At 40.1% G+C, this 24,862-nt stretch overlaps 1 protein-coding gene and 1 pseudogene across 1 annotated transcript in view; both read right to left on the bottom strand.

Moving 5' to 3' along the window:
- Positions 1-7,291: 7,291 nt before the first annotated feature.
- Positions 7,292-7,748, bottom strand: LOC103261565 (annotated as a pseudogene).
- Positions 7,749-9,555: 1,807 nt separating this feature from the next.
- Positions 9,556-24,862, bottom strand: part of PCGF5 (polycomb group ring finger 5) — a 58,846-nt gene continuing 43,539 nt past the window's right edge. The window contains exons 9-10 of the mRNA XM_008059174.1: positions 21,921-21,980; positions 9,556-15,286 (exon numbers count right to left, since the gene is read on the bottom strand). Of these exons, the coding sequence (XP_008057365.1) occupies positions 15,239-15,286; positions 21,921-21,980 (108 nt within the window). The 3' untranslated portion in view covers positions 9,556-15,238. The remainder of the gene's footprint in view (positions 15,287-21,920; positions 21,981-24,862) is intronic.

The following is a 24,862-nucleotide window of genomic DNA, read 5'->3' as shown; positions in this document are numbered from 1 at the left end:
AGCCTCCCAAGGCGCAGGATTACAGGCTGAGCCACTGAGCCCGGCTGATTTTTTTTTTTTGAGACAGAGTCTCATTCTATTGCCCAGGCTGGAATGCAATGGCACAATCATGATTCACCACAGTCTCGATCTCCTGGGTTCAGGCAATCCTCTCACTTCATCCTCCTGAGTAGCTGAGACTACAGATGCACGCCACCATACCTAGCCAAATCTTTTAAAAATTAATTTTTGTAGAGATGAGGTCTCACTATGTTGCCCAGGCTGGTCTCAAACTCCTGGCCTCAAGCTATCCCCCTGCCTCGGCCTCCCAAAGTGCTGGGGTTACAGGTATAAGCTACCACATTCTGCAAAAATGCATCCTCCATTTTTGGAGAGAAGGTAACTCTACACCAGGCCTTCCTAAGAGCAGAGAAATGTTACCTTGGAATGTCTGTTGAAGTGTTGCTGAGTAGACAGAACTGGACATGCTAATTTCTGAATTGAGACTATGTCTTGTGATTTTAAAGTAGGGTGGGGACTGGACACAGTGGCTCACACCTATAATCCCAGCACTTTGGGAGACCAAGGTGAGAGGATTGCCTGAGTCCACGGGTTCAAGACCAGCCTGGGCAACTTTGCAAGACTTCATCTCTACATTAAATCAAAAAATTAGCCAGGCATGTTGGTGCATGTCTGTAGTTCCAGTTACTTGGAAGGTTGAGGTGAAAAGATCACCAGAACTCAGCAGGTTGAGGCTGCAGTGGCCATGAGTGTGCCACTACATTCCAGCCTGGGTGACAGAGTGAGACTCCAACTAAGAAAAAAAGAAAAAAGTAGGCTGGAAAAGTCCTAGGACAAGCTGACGTTTCATCCAGTGGAAGGGGATTATGAGAAGGACAGATAAAATAAGATGGTGTTGGTGGGTACATGAAAAGCCCAGACTTCTTTGCCACTACACAATGCAACTACGTAATCAAAACCTATTTGTATTTCCCCAAAGCTATTGGAATAAAAAATAAAAATAAGTAAATAAATATAATAAGCAAGCGTTTTAATGACATCTCACATCTTGTGAAGTCTGCTACTTGATGTTGCATTTTGTCTCATTGGTCACTGGGGAGAGATTCCGGGATTCACCCATCCTGCAACTAACCAATGTCAGAACCCAGAACTGGAGCCCTGAGCTGTGCCACCCAAGTGCCTGTGATAGGGCAGAAAGGGGCAAAGCCTGGGCAATATAGTGAGATCCTTGACTCAATATGACGTCAGTCTCCTGTTTAAAATCTTCCTATTATACACAGAATAAATTGCAGGGTTTTATTTTTTTGAGTTGGGGTCTAACTCTATCATCCAGGCTGGAGTGCAGTGGCACAATCATAGCTCACTGTAGCCTCAACCTCCTGGGCTCATGTGATCGTCTCACCTAAGCCTCTCAAGCAGCTGGGACTATAGGTGCTTGCCACCATGCCCAGCTACTTTTTTATTTTTTGTAGAGATGAGGTCTCACTATGCTGCCCAGGCTAGTCTTGAAATCTTGGGCTCAAGTGATTCTCCCGCCTCAGCCTCCCAAAGTGCCGGGGATTACAGGCATGAGCCACTGTGCCTGGCCAACAAGCTTTTAAAATGTGACCTCAGGAATGTTCATTGTATAATTATAGCTCTGATTAGGTAAATGGAAGTCCTTATATATGTGTGTATTACAGAAACTTCCATAACCTTCTTTATGGCTTAAATTCAGTGAAAGTTTTGAATTTACCGATGAAGGCTTTTCTCCCTGCGCTGAATTAAGACCATCAAACACACCAGGCAGTGAGAGCAGCACCATCTGGGGATTGTTCTGGTACATCCTGCATCTGGGGCTTGGGGTGGTATCTCCTCTGTGCTCGAGGGGAGCATAGAAAAGTTCTCCTTTTCCTCTGGTCTCCTGTCCCCACCCAGGGTCCCCTTGTAGTAAGTATTTGGTCCTAGCCTGATTCAAGGAGGACATCCAACTTCATCAAGTGAATTGAGGTGCATTTCTGCCTGATACCATGACAAAAGGTCTTCTCCTTTCCCCCTGCAATGTGCATGTTACGCTTTGAATTTCCAAGTATGCCTGGTCACCTTTTCAAACGTAAAACAGTTCAGAAAAATGAGGATTGCTTCCTTGTGTGTTCTTTTCTTGACTACCTGAATTGCAAGGAATTTTTATATATTCATATGTCCAAAAGTCAGCAACTCGCCTGTTCACCATTGAATGTGCTGTAATCGAAGTCTTCTGCAAGTAAAACGAAGTTTACCTACAATAAAATAAAATAAAATAAAATAAAATGTGGCCTCAAAGTGTCTATGCAACCCTACCCTGCCTCTTTCTGCAAAATCCTTCCCGCCCCTCCTTCTGGTCCCCTCGTTGGCCACACTGGCTCTCTGCTGGCTGCAAGGCTGCCTGAATACTTACTGGGATGACTTTTCTCAGGAATTCCCTTCCCCCTGCTCTGGGCCTGGCTAGTGCCAGCTCACCTTTCAGGACTCAGCTTCCATGTCATTTTCTTGGGAAGGTATGGCCTTCTCATTCTTTCTCATGGTACTCATTTTCTTCAGAAATTCACTGAACTTTGGATCATGCTTCTATTGTATTGGATGTCAACCCCTTTTCATGCTTCCCATCTGCTAAACTGCTGGCTCCATCCGTGTGAGATGGAACCTGTTTGGCTCACCCCCAACTTCCCAGAGCCAAGCACAGTGCCTGGTATATGGTGGGTGCTTAAAACAACATGACCACATGAATGACATGCATGGCGTGTCCTCTTGGGCACACACTGGCCTCTTGGGCACACACTTGGGCACACACATGGCGTTTCCTCTTGGGCACACACTGGCCTCTTGGGCACATGCTTGTCCTCCATGCTTTTCCTCCTTGAGTGGCCAGGAGGACCAATGGGCAGTCTTCTCTAGATCTCTCAGTTCTCAGACCCAAAGAGCCTGTGCCCCTGAGAACAGGACCACCCTTGGAAACAGAAAAACCCATGGCAGAGACCCAAATACGCCCCTGGTGATTGTGAGTTATTGACATTGACTTTCTTTTTTTTTTTGAATTGGAGTCTCACTCTGTCGCCCAGACTGGAGTGCAGTGGCCGCTCCCGGCCACCGCAGCCTCGACCTTCTGGGCTCAGGTGATCCTTCCGCCTCAGCCTTCCAAGTAGCTGGAACAACAGGCATGTGCTACCACACCCAGCTGATTTTTGATTTATTGTAGAGATGAGGTCTCGCCAAGTTGCCCAGGTGGGTCTCGAACCCGTGAGTTCAGGCAATCCACTCACCTCAGCCTCCCAAAGGCGTGGGATTACAGGCTGAGCCACCGAGCCCAGAGACATTGACTTTCATGTCAGTAAGCCACGCCCGGCGACATTGACTTTCACGTCAGTAAGATTGAGTTAGGAATACCTGGCTTCTAAGTCTGTTCTGATGAGTCCATGGGTGGGAGAAGGGAAGATATTTGTAAAGTGCCTACTAAGAGCTAAACTCTGTGTTAGGCCCTTTATGTATGAGCGCATTCAGTGGGAATGACTTTTATGAACTACCATGGGTATGCTCCAGGCAAGCAGGGTTTTAGTGACTTGGCAACACTGTAGCTCTTAAAGCAAATCAGAGACAGAACCCTGATGTAACTGAGGGCTGCAACCACCAGATGATCAGACAGAAAGATTGAAAACAACTGTGCTATCTTTACTGTTTCCTCTGGCATTGCTCTGAACACTTTTCATCGCCACCGCAGACCTGTGGGATATGTTTCTATTTCTGCTTTATAAATGAAGAAACTGAGGCTCAGTGAAGTTAATTACATAAATTGCCCAGATACACAACAGAATGACCCTACATTGGAAATCAGGTCTGTGGGACACTATATAGCTGTCTGCTATAGACTGAATTTGCTTCCTCCCAAAATTTGTATTTTGAAACCCTAAGCCAAAGAGCCTTAGAATGTGATTATGTTTGGAGATAGGGCCTTTAAAGAGGCAATTTAGGTTAAATGAGGGCATAAGGGTAGGGCCCTAATTTGACTTGCAGCCTTATAAAAAGAGGAGGGCTGGCTTTATAAGAAGAAGAGGGCTGGGTGCAGCATCTCACACCTATAATCCCAGCAATTTGGGAAGCCAAGGTGGGAGGACTGGTTGAAGCTAGGAGTTTGAGACCAGCCTGGAAAACGTGGTGAGATCCCATTTCTCCAAACAAATAAAAAATAAAAAATAGGTGGGTGTGGTGGCTTGTACCTATAGCTAGCTATCTGGGAGGCCGAAGGCAGGAGGAGAGCTTGAGTCCAGGAGTTTGAGGCTGCAATGAGCTATGATTGTGCACTTCAGCCAGGGCAACAGAGCCAGACCCTGTCTGAAAGATAGTGAGAGAGAGAGACAGAGAGAGAGAAGAGAGAGAGAGAGAGAGAGAGAGAGAGAGAGAGAGAGAGAGAGAGAGAGACGGACACCAGGGGTGCATGTGCGCAGAGGGAGAACCATGTGAGGACAGGGAAGAAAGTGACCATCTGCAAGCCAAGGGGGAGAGGCCTTAGGAAAACCAAACTTGTCAACACTTTGACCTTGGACTTCTAGCCTCTAGAACTCTGAGAAAATGACTTTCTGTTTAAGCTACAGCCTGTGGTATTGTGTTAAGCCTGTCCTAGCAAACTGGTATGCTGTCTCTCTCTGAGGGTCCTGATCAGAGAGGTCTGGCTGGAGGCTGGCCACGTCCACTGAGGGATCTAGGCTCAGTTACTTCCTAAGAGCCTCTCTGCTGTTTCCATTTCCCCGTGTGTGTGTGTGTGTGTGTGTGTGTGTGTGTGTGTGTAATGAGTGGAAACCTGGTTTGCAGAGGAGAGTGATTCCTGGGATAGGACAGACAACCAAAAGGAAAGAAGAATTAGACCTGGAAGTGAAGGGGGAAGGGAAAAGGAGAAAGAGAAGATATAACCAGAGTTTATGAAGTGACAGAAAGGAACCGGAAACAGGTGAGGAAAAACCGAGGCGAGGAGAGAAAGCTGTTGGGTTAAGGAAGGGAGAATATGAGAAGGGGTTGAGAACAGAGAGGCCTGGTAAAAGCTCAAGGTAGGAGATGGAAACTGGAAAGACAGACAGAGGCGAGGAGCAAGAGTGAGGCTGGAAAAAAAATGCAGAAAGGGAGAAAAGACAGAAATAATAGGCTCTGCATTCTCTAAGAGCCGGGGTGGCTCTACCAGGTTCTGCCCCTCCCTCCCATGGAGTCAGTGGCACAAGCTATCTGGACTTAAGAACACAGAGCTGGGCCTGGGGAAGTGGAAGGAACCTCAGGCTTCCAGGCAGAAATCCCCTACTCCTTAGGCCTGGGCAGTCCTAAGTCCTAAGTCCTAAGTCCTTGTTTGCTCCCAGCAAGTCTCCTGTACTGAGGGCTTGAGTGAGCTAATTTCTGTAGAAGAGGAAAAGGAGGGGAGAGAAAAACAGAAAGAAGACAAAGGAGAGGCTTGCTGGGAACCTGAGGACACCGTCAGGTGAGCAGTGACCAGGTTGGGATCCCAGGGGCCACAGCCCTGTGCCAGAGCCCAAGGCTCTGATATGGGAAGAATTCATCTCTTCACCCATTCATCCCAGTATGTTCTGTGCTCTATGAAGTGGGAGACGTGGTGAGAAAAGGAGACTCCTACCCTCCTAGCACCTGCAGGCCAGTGGAGCAGAGGAGACCTACACGGTGCCTAGCAGGTTCTTGCTGAGACATTATTTCCCTCACAGATCGACTTCCTTTCTTTTCTTTTTTGAGTTGGAGTCATACTCTGTCACCCAGACTGGTGCTCCCAGCCACTACAGTCTCGACCTGCTGGGCTCTGGCAATCCTTCTGCCTCAGCCTTCCAAGTAGCCAGAACTACAGGTGTGCGCTACCACACCCGGCTATTTATTTATTTATTTATGTATCTATTTATGTATTTATTTATTTATTTATTGTAGAGACAAGGTCTCGCCAAGTTGCCCAGGTGGGTCTCGAACCTGCGGGCTCAGGCAATCCACTCGCCTCCACCTCCCAATGTGTTGCTGGGATTACAGGCTGAGCCACCGAGCCCGGCTGATTGGCTTCCTTTCTAGGGCGAGACTTCCTCCTCACCCAGGGTCTCCACGCAGGCCCTTAGTTTCAAGCTTGCCCACTAACCAATGATCCCTGGAGCCAGCCACAGCTTGTCAGCTTGTCAGCTCAGTTGAGGCTCACCAAAGCGGGTGGGATGATTGATAGGATGCCACACTGCCTTTCTCAGGAACCTAGACTGTCAGAGGGAACACTGCCAACTCAAAAGAATGAATCTGAAGAAACGCCCACCTGGGGCCCTTCCTACTTACCACACACAAGTCAGTGGCATCGGCTATGGACCAGCTTTCTGGAGTTGGGAGCACAGAACTGGGCCTGGGGAAGGAGAGAGAGCCTCAAGGTGCCAGGCAAGACCTCCCCACCACTTCCCACTTAGGCCTGGGTGGTTCAGCAGTAGTTGGCTCCCAACAAGTCTCCTGTGCTGAGGGCTTGAGTGACCGATAGAGCCAGTGAGGCACAGGAGATTTTCCAGCAAAGTGCTGAAGATGATGTTGGCCACGCTTGTCTTTCTGAAATGTTTCTTTCCCTGCTGCTTAGTGCCAGCTACTATGTGAGTGTGTGTGTTTGCGAGGATGGGATAGACCATGATGACTAAGACAACATTCTTTCACAGCTCATAATCTAGTGGGAGGAGTCACGTCAATGACTGTGGCTGTGATAAGAGAGGTAAGTACTACAGAAGAGAGAAGTCTGGAGAAGCCTGCTCGAGAGGGTGGGATATAAATTGGCCTATCTAGGATGAACAGGGCCTTGCAAGCAGGAACAGCTTGGGTAGGGAGAGCAAGCTTTTGGAAGGCAGAGTAAGACTTGGTCGGAGGAGCACAATTTTTAAGGAGAGGAGGTTTTTTTTGTTTTAAAAAAATGGATCAGGGTTTTGCAGGGGGAGTTGCACTTTGTAATGAGACAAGGGGGCTTTACAGGAAGTGCAGGAATTTTAGAGGAGCAGGGTTTTGGAGGAACAGGGCTTTGTACAGAGAAGTGGGCTTTGTAGGGAGAGAAGGGCTTTTTAATTTGAAAATGGTTGTGTATGGTGGGCAGGGTTTTATACGAGGAACAGGGCTTTGTAGTAGGACTAGGGCTTTGTAAGAAGAGAAGGGCTTTTTTTTTCTTCTTCTTTTTAAGAATGGGGCTGATGCCAGGTAAGTTTTAATTATATTGAGAAAAAAAAAGTGTAACTGGAAATAAAAGGCAAGTCATTCAACATGAATGAGACTCTTAAATCCCTGTAATTCTTTAATGGCAGCACTTGGTCCTGCCATGCAAGCAAGGTTTAATCCAGCCAAGATGCTGGGAGGCAGAGTACACAGTCTTGTCCATCAAACCAATGAGGGTGATGGACCCCAGGGTGCTCTGCTTGCTGGGTTCTCCCGTGTAATAGCCATCAGTGTAAAGAACTCGTCCAATCATCCAGGCCAAGCCCAAGCCAGAAACTACACTCGGGTGGTAAACACCTCCAACAGCTAGAAAAAATAAGAAGGGAGGATATACCGCCAACATGTTCTGGTGGGCTCGCTGAATGCAGTTGAAGAGGTGCCCGTTTTCAGGGTCCGTGATGTATGTACATGGTAGGACACTCCACCTTGTACTTCTTGCCGGCCTTGGAGGCACTGATGGCCAGATGAGTCACCATGACAGAGCTGGCAGCACCAGTTAGAAGCACCAAACTGTATTCCTTAGAGAGGACGGCCATCTTGGCTCTGGATCACCTGCGTGCGGCTGGTGCAAAGGCTGGTGCAGACCGGAGCTGCCCAGTGCAGGGTGGGTGCAGCCGAGAAGGGCTTTTAAATGAGTCGTTTTTGTATGATGGGCAGGGTTTTGTAGGAGGAATAGAGCTATGAAAGGCGCATGACTGAGTGAGAAGGAATGGGCTTTATTTGTAAGGAAAGCAGGGCTTGTAGCATTTTCAGGGCTCTGTAGGGAAGAGCCAGGGTTTACAGCAGGATCCGGGCTTTAGAGAAGATTTTGTAAGGATAAGGCGGGCTTTGTAAGGACAAAGTGGGATTTGTAGGAGGTGAGGCTTTGTAAGGAAGAGCAGGGATCTGCAGAGGGTTAAGTGGTTCCTATGAGGAGCAGGACTTTGTAGGACCACAGGGCCTCCCTGGAGAATCAGGCCTTTGTGAGTAGGAGGAGGGTTTGGAGGAGGAGTGGGATTCGGAGGAGGAGTGGGATTCGTAGGGAGTAGCAGGGATTTTTAAGGAGCAGGGTTCCGGGAGGGGGAGCAGAGCGCTGTAAGCAGCAGCCTCAAGGCTATGTAGGAGCATGGCTTCCTAGGAGGACCAGAAGTTCTTCGCAGGAGCAGGGCTTTTTAAAGAGGTCAGGGCTTTGTAGATGGAGCATTGCTCCCTAAGGGGGAACAGCACTGTGAAGGAGAGGTTTTGTAAGGACAGCATGATTTGGAGGAGGGGCAGGGCAGTGCCAAGATGGCTGAGCGTCTGAGGAGGAACGGGGCTTTGTTGGTTTCCATGGTAGTGATTGTTGTGCATTTACCCTGTCTGGGGATGATTCGCCTTTTGTTCGGGAGGTATCCCAGCACCCCAGATTCCATGGCAAGGGTTGCGGTGCTCCTAGCAAAATACTACCTGCAAATTCCTCAGCCTCATAAAAAAGCAGAGGGTGTCTCCCGAGCTCTCCAGCCCCAGCCTGGGCACAAGACCCCTGGATGGTGTTCTAAACTAGTGGAAAGAGCTGAGCCCGTTGACAAGGTACGTCTAAGTCGGAGGGAAACGTGGCCTCTTTCCTCAAGCGGAGGAGTGGCAGAGTGATGAGCAGGTCACACAGCTTCCGTCCGTGGGACATGGCTTCACTGGGGGGCCACCAGCCTTGCTGGAGTTAGCAGAGGCCATGTTCTGGCTGGTGATGTGAAGAAAGTGACGTGTGCCACAGCTCTGAGCACTCCCCATGCACCGTCCTCCATGTTCTCTCCCATCCTGCAGCAGCTCTGAAGAGAGTGGAACAAAAATACAGGAGGCCGAATTCCGCCCAGAGGAGGGCTGCTTTCCCTGCCTCACTGAAGGAGTGGGGCTTCTGGCTACCTCTGGGGTTTCACTCACAGAGGACAAAGCTTCAGGCAGCAGAATCACAACGGGGCAGAGAGAGAAACCAAACCACTTTCCTAACTGAGATGTCTTGCTTTGACCTAAAATAATTACTAAGACCAGTGTACATGGAAGGTAGCAAAAACAAAGCTAAGTTATCCAATCAGCTGAAGGTAAGTCCTTCAATTCACTCAGGCCTGCCTTTGACTCCTAATTATTTTCAAAAGATATTTTAGATTTGATTGATCTAACAAAACAAAAAATTCTTTGAGGGTGTTTATATACGCCTTAAGTATTATTTGAGGGGCAGTCTGTGACATTTTAAAACCAAATAACTGGAGAATCTTTAGAAAATGTTTATGATCTCAAATATTCAACAAATTTCAGTAAAACTTGAGTGGGAGACATTTTTAGTAAAGGTTGCAATCTACAGCTACTAATATTAAAGATGACAAACAACAATAAATTATGCAATCAAAATTTTAATAACAAAGATACTATATTTTAACATGGTGAAATATACTTGGCTAAGTCCAGATTAAAAAAAAAAAAAAGTATCTAGCCCAACAGTACAATCATACAGCTTTGTAGAGAACGTTCCATAGATCAACAGAAAATACATTTGAGCACAAAAATAAAAAAAATATTTAAAGAGAATCTCTAAGCAGCATTTTATTTCTGCAAAAGACATATCTTGTACTGATTAAATATCTACAAGTGCTTTTCCTTTACAAAAATACATATATTCTTAATAGACTAAGTCATTAACAATGACCTGGTAATTCTTTCACTTCAATTTGAATGATTTATAAGCTAAATCTTACAACCACAAAAAGGTTTTTATTTGTATTAAGATGTTACCACTTTTGACAAAAAGCTTAACATATTTTATATTTCAAAGGAAAATTAGCAACATAACTTTACAATATATTCTATGATAGTTTTATTTATTGTGAGGGCTACTCTATTAAAAACTGATGATCTCTGTTGTGTTGCTCAGATGCAGGAAAGCAGCAGAACCCTGGCACTCCCCCAACAAGTCTTGTCACGGACCACAGCTTCTTAAGGACACTTAGGCCCCCACCCCATTCTAAAAAATACAGCAAAAGGAAACCGACTCCAGACAATGTTAGGCTGATCCCATTACACTTATAATGCGTAGAACTTCTGCTCCAGTGGACTCATGTGAAGCGTATGGATAAATAAATCTGTTTACTAGCTCTACATTAACAGAAATACTTAATCTTCATTTATTCTAGATGAGTTTCTTATTCCATGAAGCTCTGTAAGGTGGAAGAAAACTAGGCCCAATATTTAACATTTCTGTTTCACCTGATTGGCGATCTTAAATTACTGAAAGTAAAAAGCATTTCTGAAAAATCAGTCTCAGTTTTGAATTATAAAAAGGGGCATAATGAGTATACAGACACATCTGAATGAGCATTTAAATAATTATTTTTAATTTTATAACTTTCTGAAAAGGAAGTGCTCAAGCATTTTACTTCTATTTGAAAATATAATAAGGACAGAAAGTAAACACACTATTTGTAAAAACTGTATTACACCTGGAAAATAATCACTTTTAAATTATTGGAGAAACATCACTGTAGAAAAAGCAAAACTATGAAAACCCTGTACTATATATTAAAGTACATTTTAATGAACTTTGAATCTGATGTTTTTCATCAAAACACTACTGAACTAGTTTATCAAGTAAATCCAGAAACAGTTGGTTATCTTGTGCCTTGGAAGAGTGTGAGTCTCTAGTGTACTTAATACTTTTCACTTTTTCATAAACTATATCTAGCAGAGTGTTCCTTTTGTCTCCCAAACTTTAGGAATATATATCTTAAAATAATAACAGCATTTCAAGTTTTTGTGTTTCTAATCCAGAACATTAAAGATATGGCAAACTCATTCATTTCTGAAGTTCCTACAACCATCTGTGTTTTCTGGTACAAAGCTTAGCTTGTTGGAAGATTCCCTTTGATTAGCCAGAATATGTGATAGAATGCACATCCATCTTTACCCTTTCCTAGTGAAGAACCTAGTGACCTATCAGAAAGACTTCACAATGTGAGTTTCACCATTGAGGTGGCTGCCACAGCATGAACTCCCCAGAAGTGGTAGAAGTGATACTGAACTTCCTCTTGATGTCCGTGCTTGTTCTGTGACCCATTTTGCCTTATTTTGGCCGCCTGGCTAAATTCTAATAACAATAAATTAATTGCTGAGAAACAAGACAAAGAGTTGCTTTTCAAGGGGAAAAAACCACAGGCCCTTATGAAAATGAAAATTTTGTTTCTGAATACCCAAAAAGTACTTACTTAAATGAGTCCAACCAAATATACTCTTTTCTATACAAGTAAGTGTGTCAGCATTTTACCAAAGTCTGCCTTTAATAAAATTTCATATTATGAAAAACACAGGACCTAAATATATGCTTAATTTTAGTTTATACAACCTCCATGAAATAAAAAGCTTCTCAAACTAAAAAAAAATCTCAATTTTCTTTTCAAAGTATGTCTTTCTCTCACTTTTCATCCAGAGAAAGTTATTTGTTGTGTTTATTACCTCTTTCTCACCTTTGAGGATTCCCTATCAGATGGTGCTGAAAAACAAGGGACATATTTGAAAGGAAGTGTGCTCTGATTATTGCAAGAAGAACCTACAGTTGACTGATCTCACCAAGAAAATTCAGTTTTAAGTCTTCCTTTGGTGATATTTTAGCAATTAATCAAGGTTATTGCCTAACTATATAAAATTAAATTGTAATCTAAAAATTTCCAACTTCCAAACTGTTAAAATTGTCTCTCTACCACGGTTATTAACTAATGGTAAAATGTCTTTGGTGATATCTATATTCTTATGAAAATCTTTCAAAAAAGATGAACTTACAAGAGCCTATTTAGGTACGAAACCATTCATAAGAGACAGGAACAGATAACTCAAACTTTATGCATTAAATCTACAACAGAAATGCACTTCAGCAATGAGGCACTTTCTCTTAAATATTTCAATAAAGCTAAACAGTCACAATATTATATACACACTTATTTTTCTTAAAGAATCAGTTTAAATTTTGATTATATTTGAGTGTATGATGTAGTTGAGCAAAGTCATATCATTTACAAAATGTGGCACATTAGTATGGGATGGATGTTCAGTGAATAAAGAAATAATATGCTGTTCTAAAAGTCATTAAAAGACATTACCCAAGTTACCTGCACCCTAGACTGAATTTTACTTCGTCAATGAAATGAGTCTTTAATTTTTTGGTACTTCTTAAAAGTGTCTTGTTAATCTAGAGAAAGGGTCATATTTTAATTTCTCTATTAACTGATCGATGACTTCAAAGTAATATTTATTAACCACAGCCATTCTTTATATTCAAGGTTCTATGACCCTTTTATATCTATGATTTCTACAGCAGATAAAACAGATAACAAAATCTTTTATGGAAGTAAAGTTCTTTCATTTTATTGTTTAAGACAACAGATGAAAGAAAACCTTTTAGTCTTATTCTCTGAGTTTACAGATTCAGATGATTATTCCTATAGGTTATTTATATAACGAGTTTGTTTTATAAGTACCCTACATTTATAAAACTAATCACAAAAGTTGCCCATACATTTTTTTTTTTTCTATACCAGGTTTCTTGCAAATTCTACAACCTGACTTAGGAAATAATTAACTGGGACTATTGTGTATTACTGGACATGAAAGTATTCCTATACTTAGAAAGTCATAGTTGAATATACCAAAAGAAGTTGACTCAAAAAGTCTGTGGGTCTATTAGTAATGCCATATTACAGGATCATCGAAAACTATGTACCTATCCCCAAATGACAACAGATGCCCTTATGTAAGTTTTTCACATTTTGGCACATATTCCATTGCATTTCAATAAACATGTTAATACATGATCAGTAAATAAAGGAACTTTATGTAAAGCTATTCTCAGTTCCATAATTGCTTCCTATATATTCCCTTGGAAAACAGTAAAATTACATACTATCAGCAACAGGCCAAATTTAAAGAGATTTTGTAGATAAAATTCATTTATAGCCACAGGTTTGGCTGGGGAGCCAAAACATCCAAGTCTCCCTTGTGATTTTTAAAATGCATTCTTAATTCATTTTGAGTTAATTAACTCCCATATGCAAACACTATTGTAGTCACTGGCCTAGAAGTAACAAATTCATAATAATTTTTAAAAGTTCTTAGGGATGTCTGGGAACTGGGTTTCATAGCATAGCAAAATAACTTCTGTAGCTAGAGAGTAAATTCAGTTTTTGGTTGAGTGTCATGGTCTTTTCTAACCATTTATAAAGAGTTAATGAAAATCTGCCTTTTAAATTCTAAAATGAAATATTCCAAGAACAAACACAATCTCACAAAATAAAATTAAGTATTCCCATAACTTTTTTCACAAAAGTCAGAATAACAGAAAAATTTAATATCGATTTTTTGACTTGAAAAAAGATAAAAGGGAAAGATAATTATGAAGTTTCAGCCTTTTACATTATGAAATGTATTAAGATTTAGCTGTATTGTATGTTTCTTAGAGTTGCAATGTCTTACTTCCAAGAAGCATTTGGAAATTCAGAAGGCATTAATACGTGATACATTTTTGCTGGAAAATGTAGCACATTTACCATGTATACAGTATAAAAACTGTGTGTAACACACAGATTGTGCTCATGTCAGATTTCTAAAACAAATATTTTTCCTAACCTTCAAGACTTTTTTCTAAGTTTCACAGGTTAACTTGTTAGTTTCAAAGCAATTAATAAAATAATTTCCAAAGAATTTTTTGAAAACAACTGTAAATTTTAAAAGGATGTTCTTCATATAGTTTAAGTTAACAAGGATTTCTTTGACTTGCAGACTAATCTTAAAAATGGAAGACTTAACAAAACTGCAAAGTACAAGACATTATCACAGCTTTGACCTTAATGAACTCATGTATAAAACAATCCCATTTCCCCTGATTACTACAGGATCTAAAATAAAATACCCTTAAACCATCAATTTTGGTTAGCATATTTATCTTCTATGCTGCATTTATTTTATTTTATACATATGGTTTGGAAATGAGAAAGGTAACAGCTTTAATCTATAATTGTTTTGAGACTTTTGGAATCCATAAAATAGCTAATGCTATGTGCTCTAAAAATCCTAATATTTAAAATCATCATAACCCTCTGCATGCCACAATGACGTAGGCCAACTGAAAAAAAGAAACAATGCATTCACTAAATGACCGCAGCAATGTAATGATACACACATCAAATGGGCTAGACAATGACGTTTCATGAAGCAGCACCTGCTTGTCATAAGGCATTTTGAAAGAAGGTTAACCTTACTTACACGCTAATTTTATTAGAAGTAAATTTGACCAGCTGCCAACATTTTGAATGGTTGTGAATCTAACTTCAGTTCTCCACGAAGTCACATACATTTTCAATCTGGAGGGCTAACATGCCTTCCTTGTGCAATTGGTAGACTACACAGACAGATGCTTACTTAGAATGCCTACAATTATGATGTGCTCTAATGTTAAATAATAATTGGAATTCTTTGCAAAAGGACTTGCACACTCAAGAATGAACTATTTTTTTTCACACAAAAAAGCTTACCAAGAACAGGACAGTGGCTCAAAAACCACTTTTCTAAATATATTTCCATACAAAATAATTTCAAGATATAATAATTAGTTTCTTGTACAGTACTCTATTTAAACAAGAATTAATAAAATAGTAAGTATGTGAAAACTGCAACACCACAAAGATTGAGCCATTTTACTAGTGTAATTAAACATTAGAACAATCTTGGAACAGGCAAGCAAAATCTTCAGAAGGCTGAATCATGGCTGCACACTTAACTGATTTGAACCATGACTTGCACACTGTGAGACAGCACAAATACCTTATGCAGACGGTTCAGTAGCAGAATGGCACTTGGTTTGCTCTTAATAGAAACAACATGAATGCAACTGACAAGTAAGAGATAGACAATGACCTTATTTGCATGCTGAAAATCTGGTTGTGTCCCTCGAGTCCACACACCGTGAACTGTGCAATCTGTCGATGAGTAAACAAATAGTGCAGGATTCATCTCAGTGAGATCTGGGCCCCTTGGTCTAACCGAAATCGATTCTTGGTCGATACTGCAATACCATAGGGTATGACTATAAAATAAAGACAGATAAGAAGTAAGACTGGTGTTTACACAAAACATTACAGATAGCTTAGCTTATGTACAAAAGATTTGGGGTTATAACTTACAATAATTCCTGATACTAGTGGCTACAAAAGTTAAAATTTGAGTTACCATTAAAACTCTTTCTTTTGATTGCCATTGTTTTCCAAGAATAAGTCAAGTTTTCATTAATGTGCAGCAAAGGCTAAGTTCAAAGCCCTACAGATGCCATACAAGTTGCATATGTGACTAGAATGGGTGTAGTGCCTGTGGAGGACTGAAAGTTACACATCCTGTCTCAACCTGTGAGGGGAACACAAGTCAGCAGCCTGGAGTCCACCAGAGCCCACTAAGTCACAGATAAGCAGAGACACCGTGCTGGGAATCTGTGAGTCTGGAACAGTGTTCACAGATCACATTTCTTACAAGTTTGACTTTTTTTTTTCTTTTTAGTATTTAAAATTCATTTTGTTACAGGAAACATGTAGGTCACTGCCTCTGTTCAAGTCAGTTGATAACAGTATTAAGTATTTGGCTTTGACAAATTACATAATATAACTGGATGGTTCATATTGTTCTTCATGTCACTCTATGTAGAAAAGGTGTCACATCCGGCTACCACATAGCACTAGAGAGGAAACAGCTTCTTCCACATAAGGCATTGCCATACCACCTCTGCATCTGTTTTTACCCTCTACTTGACCATATCATAAAGAACCAAAACAGCACAAAGGCAGAAAAGGTCTGGCGAATCAATGGTTTTCTTTTTCTTAAAGCTGCAGATTCCCTTCTTTAAAATAAAATTTATGGAACCAAGAAAGGGTGAGATGACCACTGACTAATGTTGCTCCATCTTATTGCAGGTTAATGGGGAAAAAAAAAAAAAAGCAGTACAGACAACTCTGTATTCTTTCATACAGAAGAAAGGACTAGACTGAGGTTTTACGAGCCTGGAATGAGCATTTCCACGCCTATCATGGCTATGCTACACATGGACGGAGATGACTCAGTGCTGGAGTCACTTCCAGCATTCAGCTCAGGATGGGGCTGGAGGGCAGGAACACAAATGCCCTGGGTCATGCCGTCCCAGCTGGGGAGGTGTTGCAGCTGCCACTACCACTTTCCAAAGGGCTGAAGTAAAAGTCTCAGTCTCTTAGGGTTTTCACGGTCTAAAACGTCTAAAACTTTTGGTTTTATTTTGTTTGTTTTTATTGTAAACTTTATTCTATTCGCTTCAAATCAGATGATCTGGGAGTAGGACACAAAAATCTGCACTTGACTAAATTCTGGGTGATTCTGAAGTGCAGCCAGATTTGAGAACCCTAACATGGACATCCTGTCCTAACCTGACTAGTTTCCATTCTCCCTCACCCACTCTGCAGCTTGCCCTTCACTATCATAATTGTCCTAGCTTTGCTGTAGACTCCTGATTATGTTGAATCTGTATACTTTCTGAAAATAATTAAGCCACTTGTCTTAGAATACATTCATCATATACAGGAGTATCCATCATCAGTTCTACTAGGGATGACGGCACAGAAGGAAGTAAAACAGCACGGTTGACAATAGTTGGAATTTTCTCAGTTTTTGGCTGAAAATGGTTTTGTTTTCCTCTCAAGTAGCCATTTGTATGTGTTCTATAAGAACATATAACATATAATAATTTTACTGAAATGTGTCACAACATTGAAAATTGTTAAGATCTACTTTAAGTTCTTCTGTGTCTGTTTGCTTTCTGAAGTAAACAGTACTACACTTACTGTCATGACACACGGCATAACATGACCTCCTAGTGTTATGGTACTGCAAAAAATGGACCTACACTTCACAGAGCTTCTAGCCCTCAGGTTTCATTATGTAATAAAAAGAAAAGATGCTCCCAAAGAATATATTTCAAATGTGGTAATTTTAGAAAATGATAAAGCTGCCTTTAATTGATGTATTTTTTCCTCAAAGAATAAATTATTTTTATCATAAAAGTAACCTATTTTTACTGTGTGGATTTGGAAAATACAGGAAAGCACCCAAAAAAGGGGGGCAATTTAAATCCTACCATCCACAGATAACTACTACAATAATTTTAGTGCATATTCTTCTAGTCACATTTATCTACATGCTTTTTTCAAAACTGAAATTATGCCAAACGTATTGTTGATACTATTTAAAATTTTGTCCATTTAGAACTCCTACAAACATACTACTATAACTTTTAATACAGTCCTACATAATTTTAATAGCCCAATGTTATACTGGTATAAAAATGAACAAGTTACTAATAAGTCTCTTTTTGCTGTACATTTGGTTTATTCCTTTTTTCTTCTATTATAAGTTAATCTTGACCCAGTTATCTATTTCTTTCCTCCCAGGATAGGTTCCTAGAAGTGGAACTGCTGATTCAAACAGCGTACAAACTTTTAAAGACTCTAACAAATGGATCCTTTTGATAAATACTGTTACACTGGTCTTCAAGAAAGTTCTTCTATTTCTTACAATTACAAAATAAATTTGAGGGCCCAGATCTCCATAGCCTTGCCAATAATGAGTAATACCCTCATTTCCCGTCTTTTTTTTTATTTTTGAGTTGGGGCCTCATCCTGTTGCCCAAGCTGGAGTACAGTGGCACGCTCTTGGCCACTGCAGCCTTGACTTCCCATGAGCCACCACACCTGGCCTTTCCTCCCTTATAATCTGGAATTGAATAACCATAAATTAGTGTTTTTTTTCCTTTTTCCATTTCTTGACTTCTAAAAAAGTTAATCATTTTTATGCGCTTGTTAGCCAACTGTGCTTTCTTCTTTTACATCTTGCCTGATCATGCCCATCGCTCATTTTCTCTGGAGAGTTAGGTGATTTCTTACAGATTTGTAGAAATTCTTTATGTATTAAGGACATGAAACCCTTCTCTATCGTATATTGCAAATATTTCCTTAGTTATGACAATTTTACCATGTCAATTTGATTTGTTGTGAAAGCAGAATGTGAAAGGTCACTCACTCTGAGGTGAGTTATTCAACTGTAGTTTCGTCATGATGTTCCATGGCATCATTTTAAATATCTGCCACCTTGAGCCATCAGAAACTTGTACCTGATGGCCACTGCAGCCTTGACTTCCTGGGCTCAGGTGATCCTTCAGCCTCAGGCTCTCCAGGAGCAGCTGGAACTACACAGGCACGTGTCACCATGTCTGGGTAATTTTTTTATTTTTGGTAGAGATATCACTATGCTGCCCAGGCTGGTTTTGATCTCCTGGGCTCAAGCAATCTTCCCACTTCAGTCTTTCAAAATGATATTATAAGGTATGGACTGAATCCCACAATGGTCTCAGGACAATTAGCTGAAAAGGAGTCCTGCCAGATCAGCACCCCACTTCCAGTATTTCCATTTCTGAGTGCAGTGTCACCAACTGTCGTCTTCTGTGCTGTTTCTGCTCTGGCCCCACTGGCCTCCCTGTGATTCTCAAACAACCAGACATAATCATGTCTCAGGGCCCTTGCAGTGTGTTTCCTCAGCCTTCAGTGCTCCAGCACAGACATTCACAGGGCAACTTCTTTCACTTCCTTTTGATCAACACTGAGGCCTTCCCTTAGCTATCTGATCAAAACTATTCTATTTATCGACTTTAATTTTTCTTCTAACACTATACATTTTAACTTGCTTACTTTTTGTCTGCTACCATCACTAGAGTATAAGTTCCATAAGAGAAAAGGTTTGTGTTGCATTTTGCTTTTGTGTCTCTAATGACCTAGAAGAGTGCCAAGCATACTGCATGCTCAACAGGTAATTGTTAAATGAATCTTTTTTTGTCATTACCTTGAAATACTCTCTTTATAGGCTCATATATACTACAGTCTACTCTTGAGTTATTCTTACTTCCATGTCTATGTTTAAGACAGTAGCCTATCTTAATTACTTCAGCTTTAAAATACATTTTAGTTTGTGGCAGTGCACATTCCCCCGGTTGCTCTTTTTAAAAACATGACTGACCAAAAGCATCTGTTTATATTTCCTGATGAACTCTAGAATGACTGACTTTGCCAAGTTAAACAAGAATCTGGTAAAAATGTATTTGGAATTACATTTAACTGCACAACTTAATGGTGGGGAAAACTGACTTCTCTATAACAGTTAACATACTATTTACATTTCTTATGCATGAAATAGAATTTTGGATATATATGAGAAGGTCTTTGTTCTTAGAAAATATATGCTGAAGTATTTAGTGGTCAACTGTCATGATATTTACAATTTATTTTCAAATGGTTCCACAACAATTTTATATACATATAAAAGTACTAATATTTATGATTATATAAATTATAATATTATATATATGATTAATAAGGTAAGGAGATGAGAAAAAGAGAGGAGAAGAGGAGGCAGAAAATATGTGGCAAAACGTAAATTGGTGAATCTAGGTGAAGGTCATTCCTTTGTATAATTATTTCAACTTTTTTATTGTTTAAAATTTTTAAATAAGCTGGTAGAAGAAGTCAGGACTTAACACTGAATTTTGTCAAATGCCTTTTCGGCATCTACTGAATTAGTGTATATGTGTAATTTATTTCTGAATTAGTGTGTATGTGTAATTTATAATTATAACTGTTTTTTAATCCCCTCACATCCAGCATTAAGCCATTATTGCATTTCTGATAAAAATACAATTAGGCTTGAGTTTATTATTCTTTTAATATATTATTTATCATCTTTGTATTTATATTCAAAATAAGATTTGGCACTAGTTTTCTAATTGTGGGTTCTCTGTCAGTTTCTGCTATCAAGGTTACACCACCATTTTTTTTTTTTTTTGAGTCAGAGTCTTACTCTGTCTCCCAGGGTGGAGTGCAGTGACATGCTCATGGCCACTGCAGCCTCGACCAGTGCTGGGCTTAGGCGAGCCTTCCACCTCAGCCTTCCTAAGTAGCTGGAACTACAGGCATGCACCATCATGTCTGGCTAATTTTTTGATTTATTGTAGAGTGAGGTCTTGCCAGGTTGCCCAGGCTGGTCTTGAACCTCTGGGTCAGGCAATCCTCTTGCCTCCGCCTCCCAAAGCGCTGGGATTAACCATGCCTGGCAGGTTACACTACCTTTATGAAAAGAATTTGAAGGAATCCCACCTTTTTCAATGATTTAAAACACTAGATGTAGCATGGGGACGATATATTCCTTGACACTGTGAGAGAATGTGACCATGAATCCATTTAGGTATCCTCTGAAGAAGTTAAGGGTGCATCCTATTAACTACAAGCTCAATTTTCTTATAGGACGATAATCCAATTAAGCGTTAAAGGAAAAAAAGGAAATTTGCATGGATTTTAAAAATTTGGTCTTATTCCAGTTGTTCCCTAATATTTTGGATCATGGTTTAAGGACATGCTCATTTCTAGGGAAATACATAGACATCAACATTAAGAGTATAAACAGAAAACGATGTGTGTGTATGGGTTACAGCTACAGGCAGGGATATTGCTACAATTCAGCATCCCAAAATCGGCTGTGGGCTAAAGCAGTTGAAACAGCAACACACTTCAGATATATACAAATCTTACCAGCTCAGTTACATTTTGTATTCACCCCTCACCCATATCTGTGTAATATAAAGAGAATGATGTCTCCATCAATAATTTTCTCTTGGCCTTTGTAGATGCTAAATTTACTTACTCCTTTGCTGAAAAACTAGGACTTAAACAGTGTGTATTGAAAAGCACACATTTTAATGAAGGAATAGGGATTCCCATATCATAGCACGGAAAAAAAATTGAGAGAAATTCTAGATAAACTGCTAATTAAACATTTTCAATTAATGATTTGAAGAGATTATTTTGCTACTTAATGTTTGTCCCAACCTCAGAACTGTAACACTGAAGGTAAGTTTGCTGGTTCGGTTTGTTATATAATGACAATTCTCCTTTCTTGGCTGCAAGGAAATAAGGATGAAGACTATCTTATTACTGAGATAAAGGAACAATGCGTATTCTAAAGAAATGTTATGATTAATCCACAGGACTAAGGCTGATCATCAGTCATCTCTGTACCTGACAATAATCTGTACTGTATGGTTCCACAAAGTTTTCCAAGTTTTTGAAATGTATGAATATGAGATAAACTTTTCTCAGACACATGTTCACCTTTTCTCAGTGCATCATTGAATTAGCTCACTATCATTCTGTTATTAAAAGAGGTAACCCAAGTAAAGTATTTAGGGCAGGACTTAGTAAGCAAGCTCTCAATTTGAAGCAGCTGTTATTTAGATTCACATAATTTGGCATTTCATATTTCACTTGTGGACAAATGGTTCATTTAAAAAATAACACATTAAAAAAAGGTAACATCCCAATCCTATATGGAGCAGAGATTTCTCAACGACTAAAACTAGTAATTACTAAAAATTCCTGACTTACAACATTTATAATTTCATTTTTAGTTGAGTGAAATTGAATATAAAATTCAGGAGAACTAAAATAGTGGAAAACCTTAGCTATATAAGTTGAAAAAGTAAGTTTTTGTAGCTCAAATAATGATGAGTCTTACAGAGCTGAATGTTTTAGGAACTGCATTTGGGATGAACGTGATGGTGCCGTGGCGTCACAATGGTCATGTGTGCAGTCGTGAGTGCCTCTTACCTGATACAAAGGGCCATCCTGAGAGCAGGCTTGCGAAGCTGAGCAGTTCAGACACCGAAACTGCGGAGGAGACGAACTCATCAGATAAGAGGCATCCACAACTGGACACATACTTAAAATGATTATTTAAAATATTTTAATGTCAAACATAAAGTCAATATGATTAATGTTAAATAAACACTCTCTAAGGATATGGTAGATGTTTGTTGTTGTTGTTGTTGTTGTTGTTGTTGTTGTTTTGAGTTGGAGTCTCACTCTGTCACCCAGACTGGAGTGCAGTGGTCGCTCCCAGCCACCGCAGCCTTGACCTGATGGGTTCTGGCGATCCTTCCGCCTCAGCCTTCCAAGTAGCTGGAACTACAGGCGCGCTACCACACCTGGCTAATTTTTTATTTATTGTAGAGATGAGGTCTTGCCAAGTTGCCCAGGCAGGTCTTGAACCTGCGGGCTTGGGCAATCCACTAGCCTTGGCCTCCCAAAGTGCTGGGATTACAGGCTGAGCCACCAAGCCCGGCCTAGTTGTTGTTTTAAAAAAAGCTTTAATAACTTAGTGATTGATAAGATTTAACCTGAAATAATTTTAGCAACTAGATATGAGTTTTATTTAATATTCTAAACACCAAAATGATGGCCTATCCTTTTCAAATACTAATTCCTGGAAAACTCTCATGTCTTGAGTACATGAGGGGCATCCTCCTTCTTCCATCCCTTCCTGTGATCAGTCTCTCCTAGGCCTTTTCTTCAACTTCTTGAAAGCAATCCTGTTCAAGGAGATCAGAGCTCTGAAAGGGGCATGGAACTTCGTTTAACCTGTAAGGGATCTGTTTTCTGTTTTATATTGGGTTCTTTTATATTCTATATTGCTCAGATTGGATTTTAATAGCATTAGATTGTGAGCTCCTGGAATCTGTATTTTATTCATATCTACAGTCTTAATAACTGAGACCCAGACCTGGCACAGAGCAGCTGCTCAATAAATGTACTGTGAGTAAATCAATGAGTGAGCGTATCTTAAAAACTAATGAGTAGATTCATCTGTGAGCCCACCATTACTTTAAAACAGTTTAATCATTCATATTAAAAAATTCCCAAATCTTAATTTTAATATTATGCTAAATATTTCTTAAACATAAACATAATTTTAGTTGCAATGGGACTATAAAACATAAAATATGTGCTTTAAAATTATGCATATATAAATTCAACAATGCATACTCTTCAAAATGGAAAAATAAATACATAAAAATGTGCAATGTAAATTAAGCAGGAGAGTTCTAACATCCTAGAGTAGGTTTTTAAAAGATGCATTTTGAAAGATTATTTAAGTAAGCAATGGTTAAAACAAATATATTTGCAGCCTTTTAAATAAACCTGTAGGAATGTTCTATTCCCCCAAAAGATTTGAGCCCTTTTTTCCTCTAGCAGTCAATTCCTGACTCTAGACAGCGGTCATCAACATGCTGCAAGGCACACCCTGCATTGCTGTCCTTTGGTGAACTTCTCCGTTCTCTCTGAAGAGTCTCCAGGCTCTGGTCTATCAGATTTTGCCTAATGATGCAAGTTCCAGATAGCATTCAATAAGAGGAAAGAGTTAAGGTGGAAAGAGGCAATTTCACTAAGTGGTTCTTTCTTTTTTTATTAATCACTATGGAATCAGTCAAGATGGGGACTTTGCCTTTCCTGAAATTTGCCTGATAATACAAACAAAGTAAAAGAAGACAAACATAGTCCAGTGACTTTAGGTGCTGGGCTGGCAGAGGTTGCTGGAAGAGATAAACCTAATCAGGATGATCTGGAAAACAGGGGTTGTACTGAGAACCACCCAAGAAAAGGTGAGCAGGAAGAACGTGAGCCCATGATGAAAGCTGAGGTCGAACAGAGACACGGACAGTAAATTCCCAGAGAAGGAACTAAGTAAAGAAATAATTATAATGCAAGTTAAAACACATAAGCTATTAGCAAAATAACATTTATTATGTCAGGCACTCTGCTAAACACTTCAGTATATTTCATCAATTCCTAGTGGTTACTGAAATTTTAAGGATCAAAAACCCTGAGGCAAAATTAGGAAGCAGGACACACTGAAAGAAAATAGCTGAACATCCAAAACAAGAGATTCATATTCAGAATACACAGAGTTCCTAGGGGTCAGTAAGAAAAAGATAAACATTATGACCAAATAAAACAAGGCAATGAATATGAAAAGAAAGTTCACAGAAGAAATGTAAAACTGATAGTATGCAGCGTAGGTGAGGATGTCAGAAAACGGGCACTCTCACATGTTAATGGTATAAACACAAATTGCTAAAACCCTTCTAGAGGACAATTGGTCAATAGCTACCAAATTTTAAAACATGCATACTGTGTTGCAAATCCACTTATGGGAACACAGTCCATGGACATGCTTGCACATGTGCAAAAAGATGTATAATGTATGTACTGAAATAAAGCATTGCTTGTAATATCAAAAAACTTGAAAAAAACCAAAATGTCCACCAAAGGAGTATGTTAATCAAGTGATACTACAGCCGCACAAATGCAGTAATGTCAATGTGTTAAAAAAAGATTTCAAGGCTCACTGACTCTCCACAAAACATCATCAAATGAAAAAAAGAAGCTACAGAACAATACACATGATTCCATTTATGTTTTTAAAAAATGTGATGACCACGGATATAAATATTATAACAAGGATGAGAGTGCCAGGCTGACAATCAGATTGATGACCGAGTCCCTTCAAAACTGAGATCTGGCTCTGTCACTTCATACCCTCAATGCACAGTCATGGACTCCATCACGCAGAGGATAGCCCCAGGATCAGACACATTGGATCTGCTGGGAGTTTGCTAGACATACAATAGCCTGGGCCTCACCGCAGACCTACTAAGTCAGAATATGTATTTTACCAAGATCACTAGATGATATTCAATTAAAATTTGAGA

This window comes from Carlito syrichta, unplaced genomic scaffold, assembly GCF_000164805.1.
Source record: "Carlito syrichta isolate Samal-C Ts95f unplaced genomic scaffold, Tarsius_syrichta-2.0.1 Scaffold303749, whole genome shotgun sequence".
Classification (NCBI taxonomy): Eukaryota; Metazoa; Chordata; class Mammalia; order Primates; family Tarsiidae; genus Carlito; species Carlito syrichta.
The sequence above is the reverse complement of the archived record's forward strand: the minus strand, read 5'-3'. Positions and strand labels throughout refer to the sequence as shown.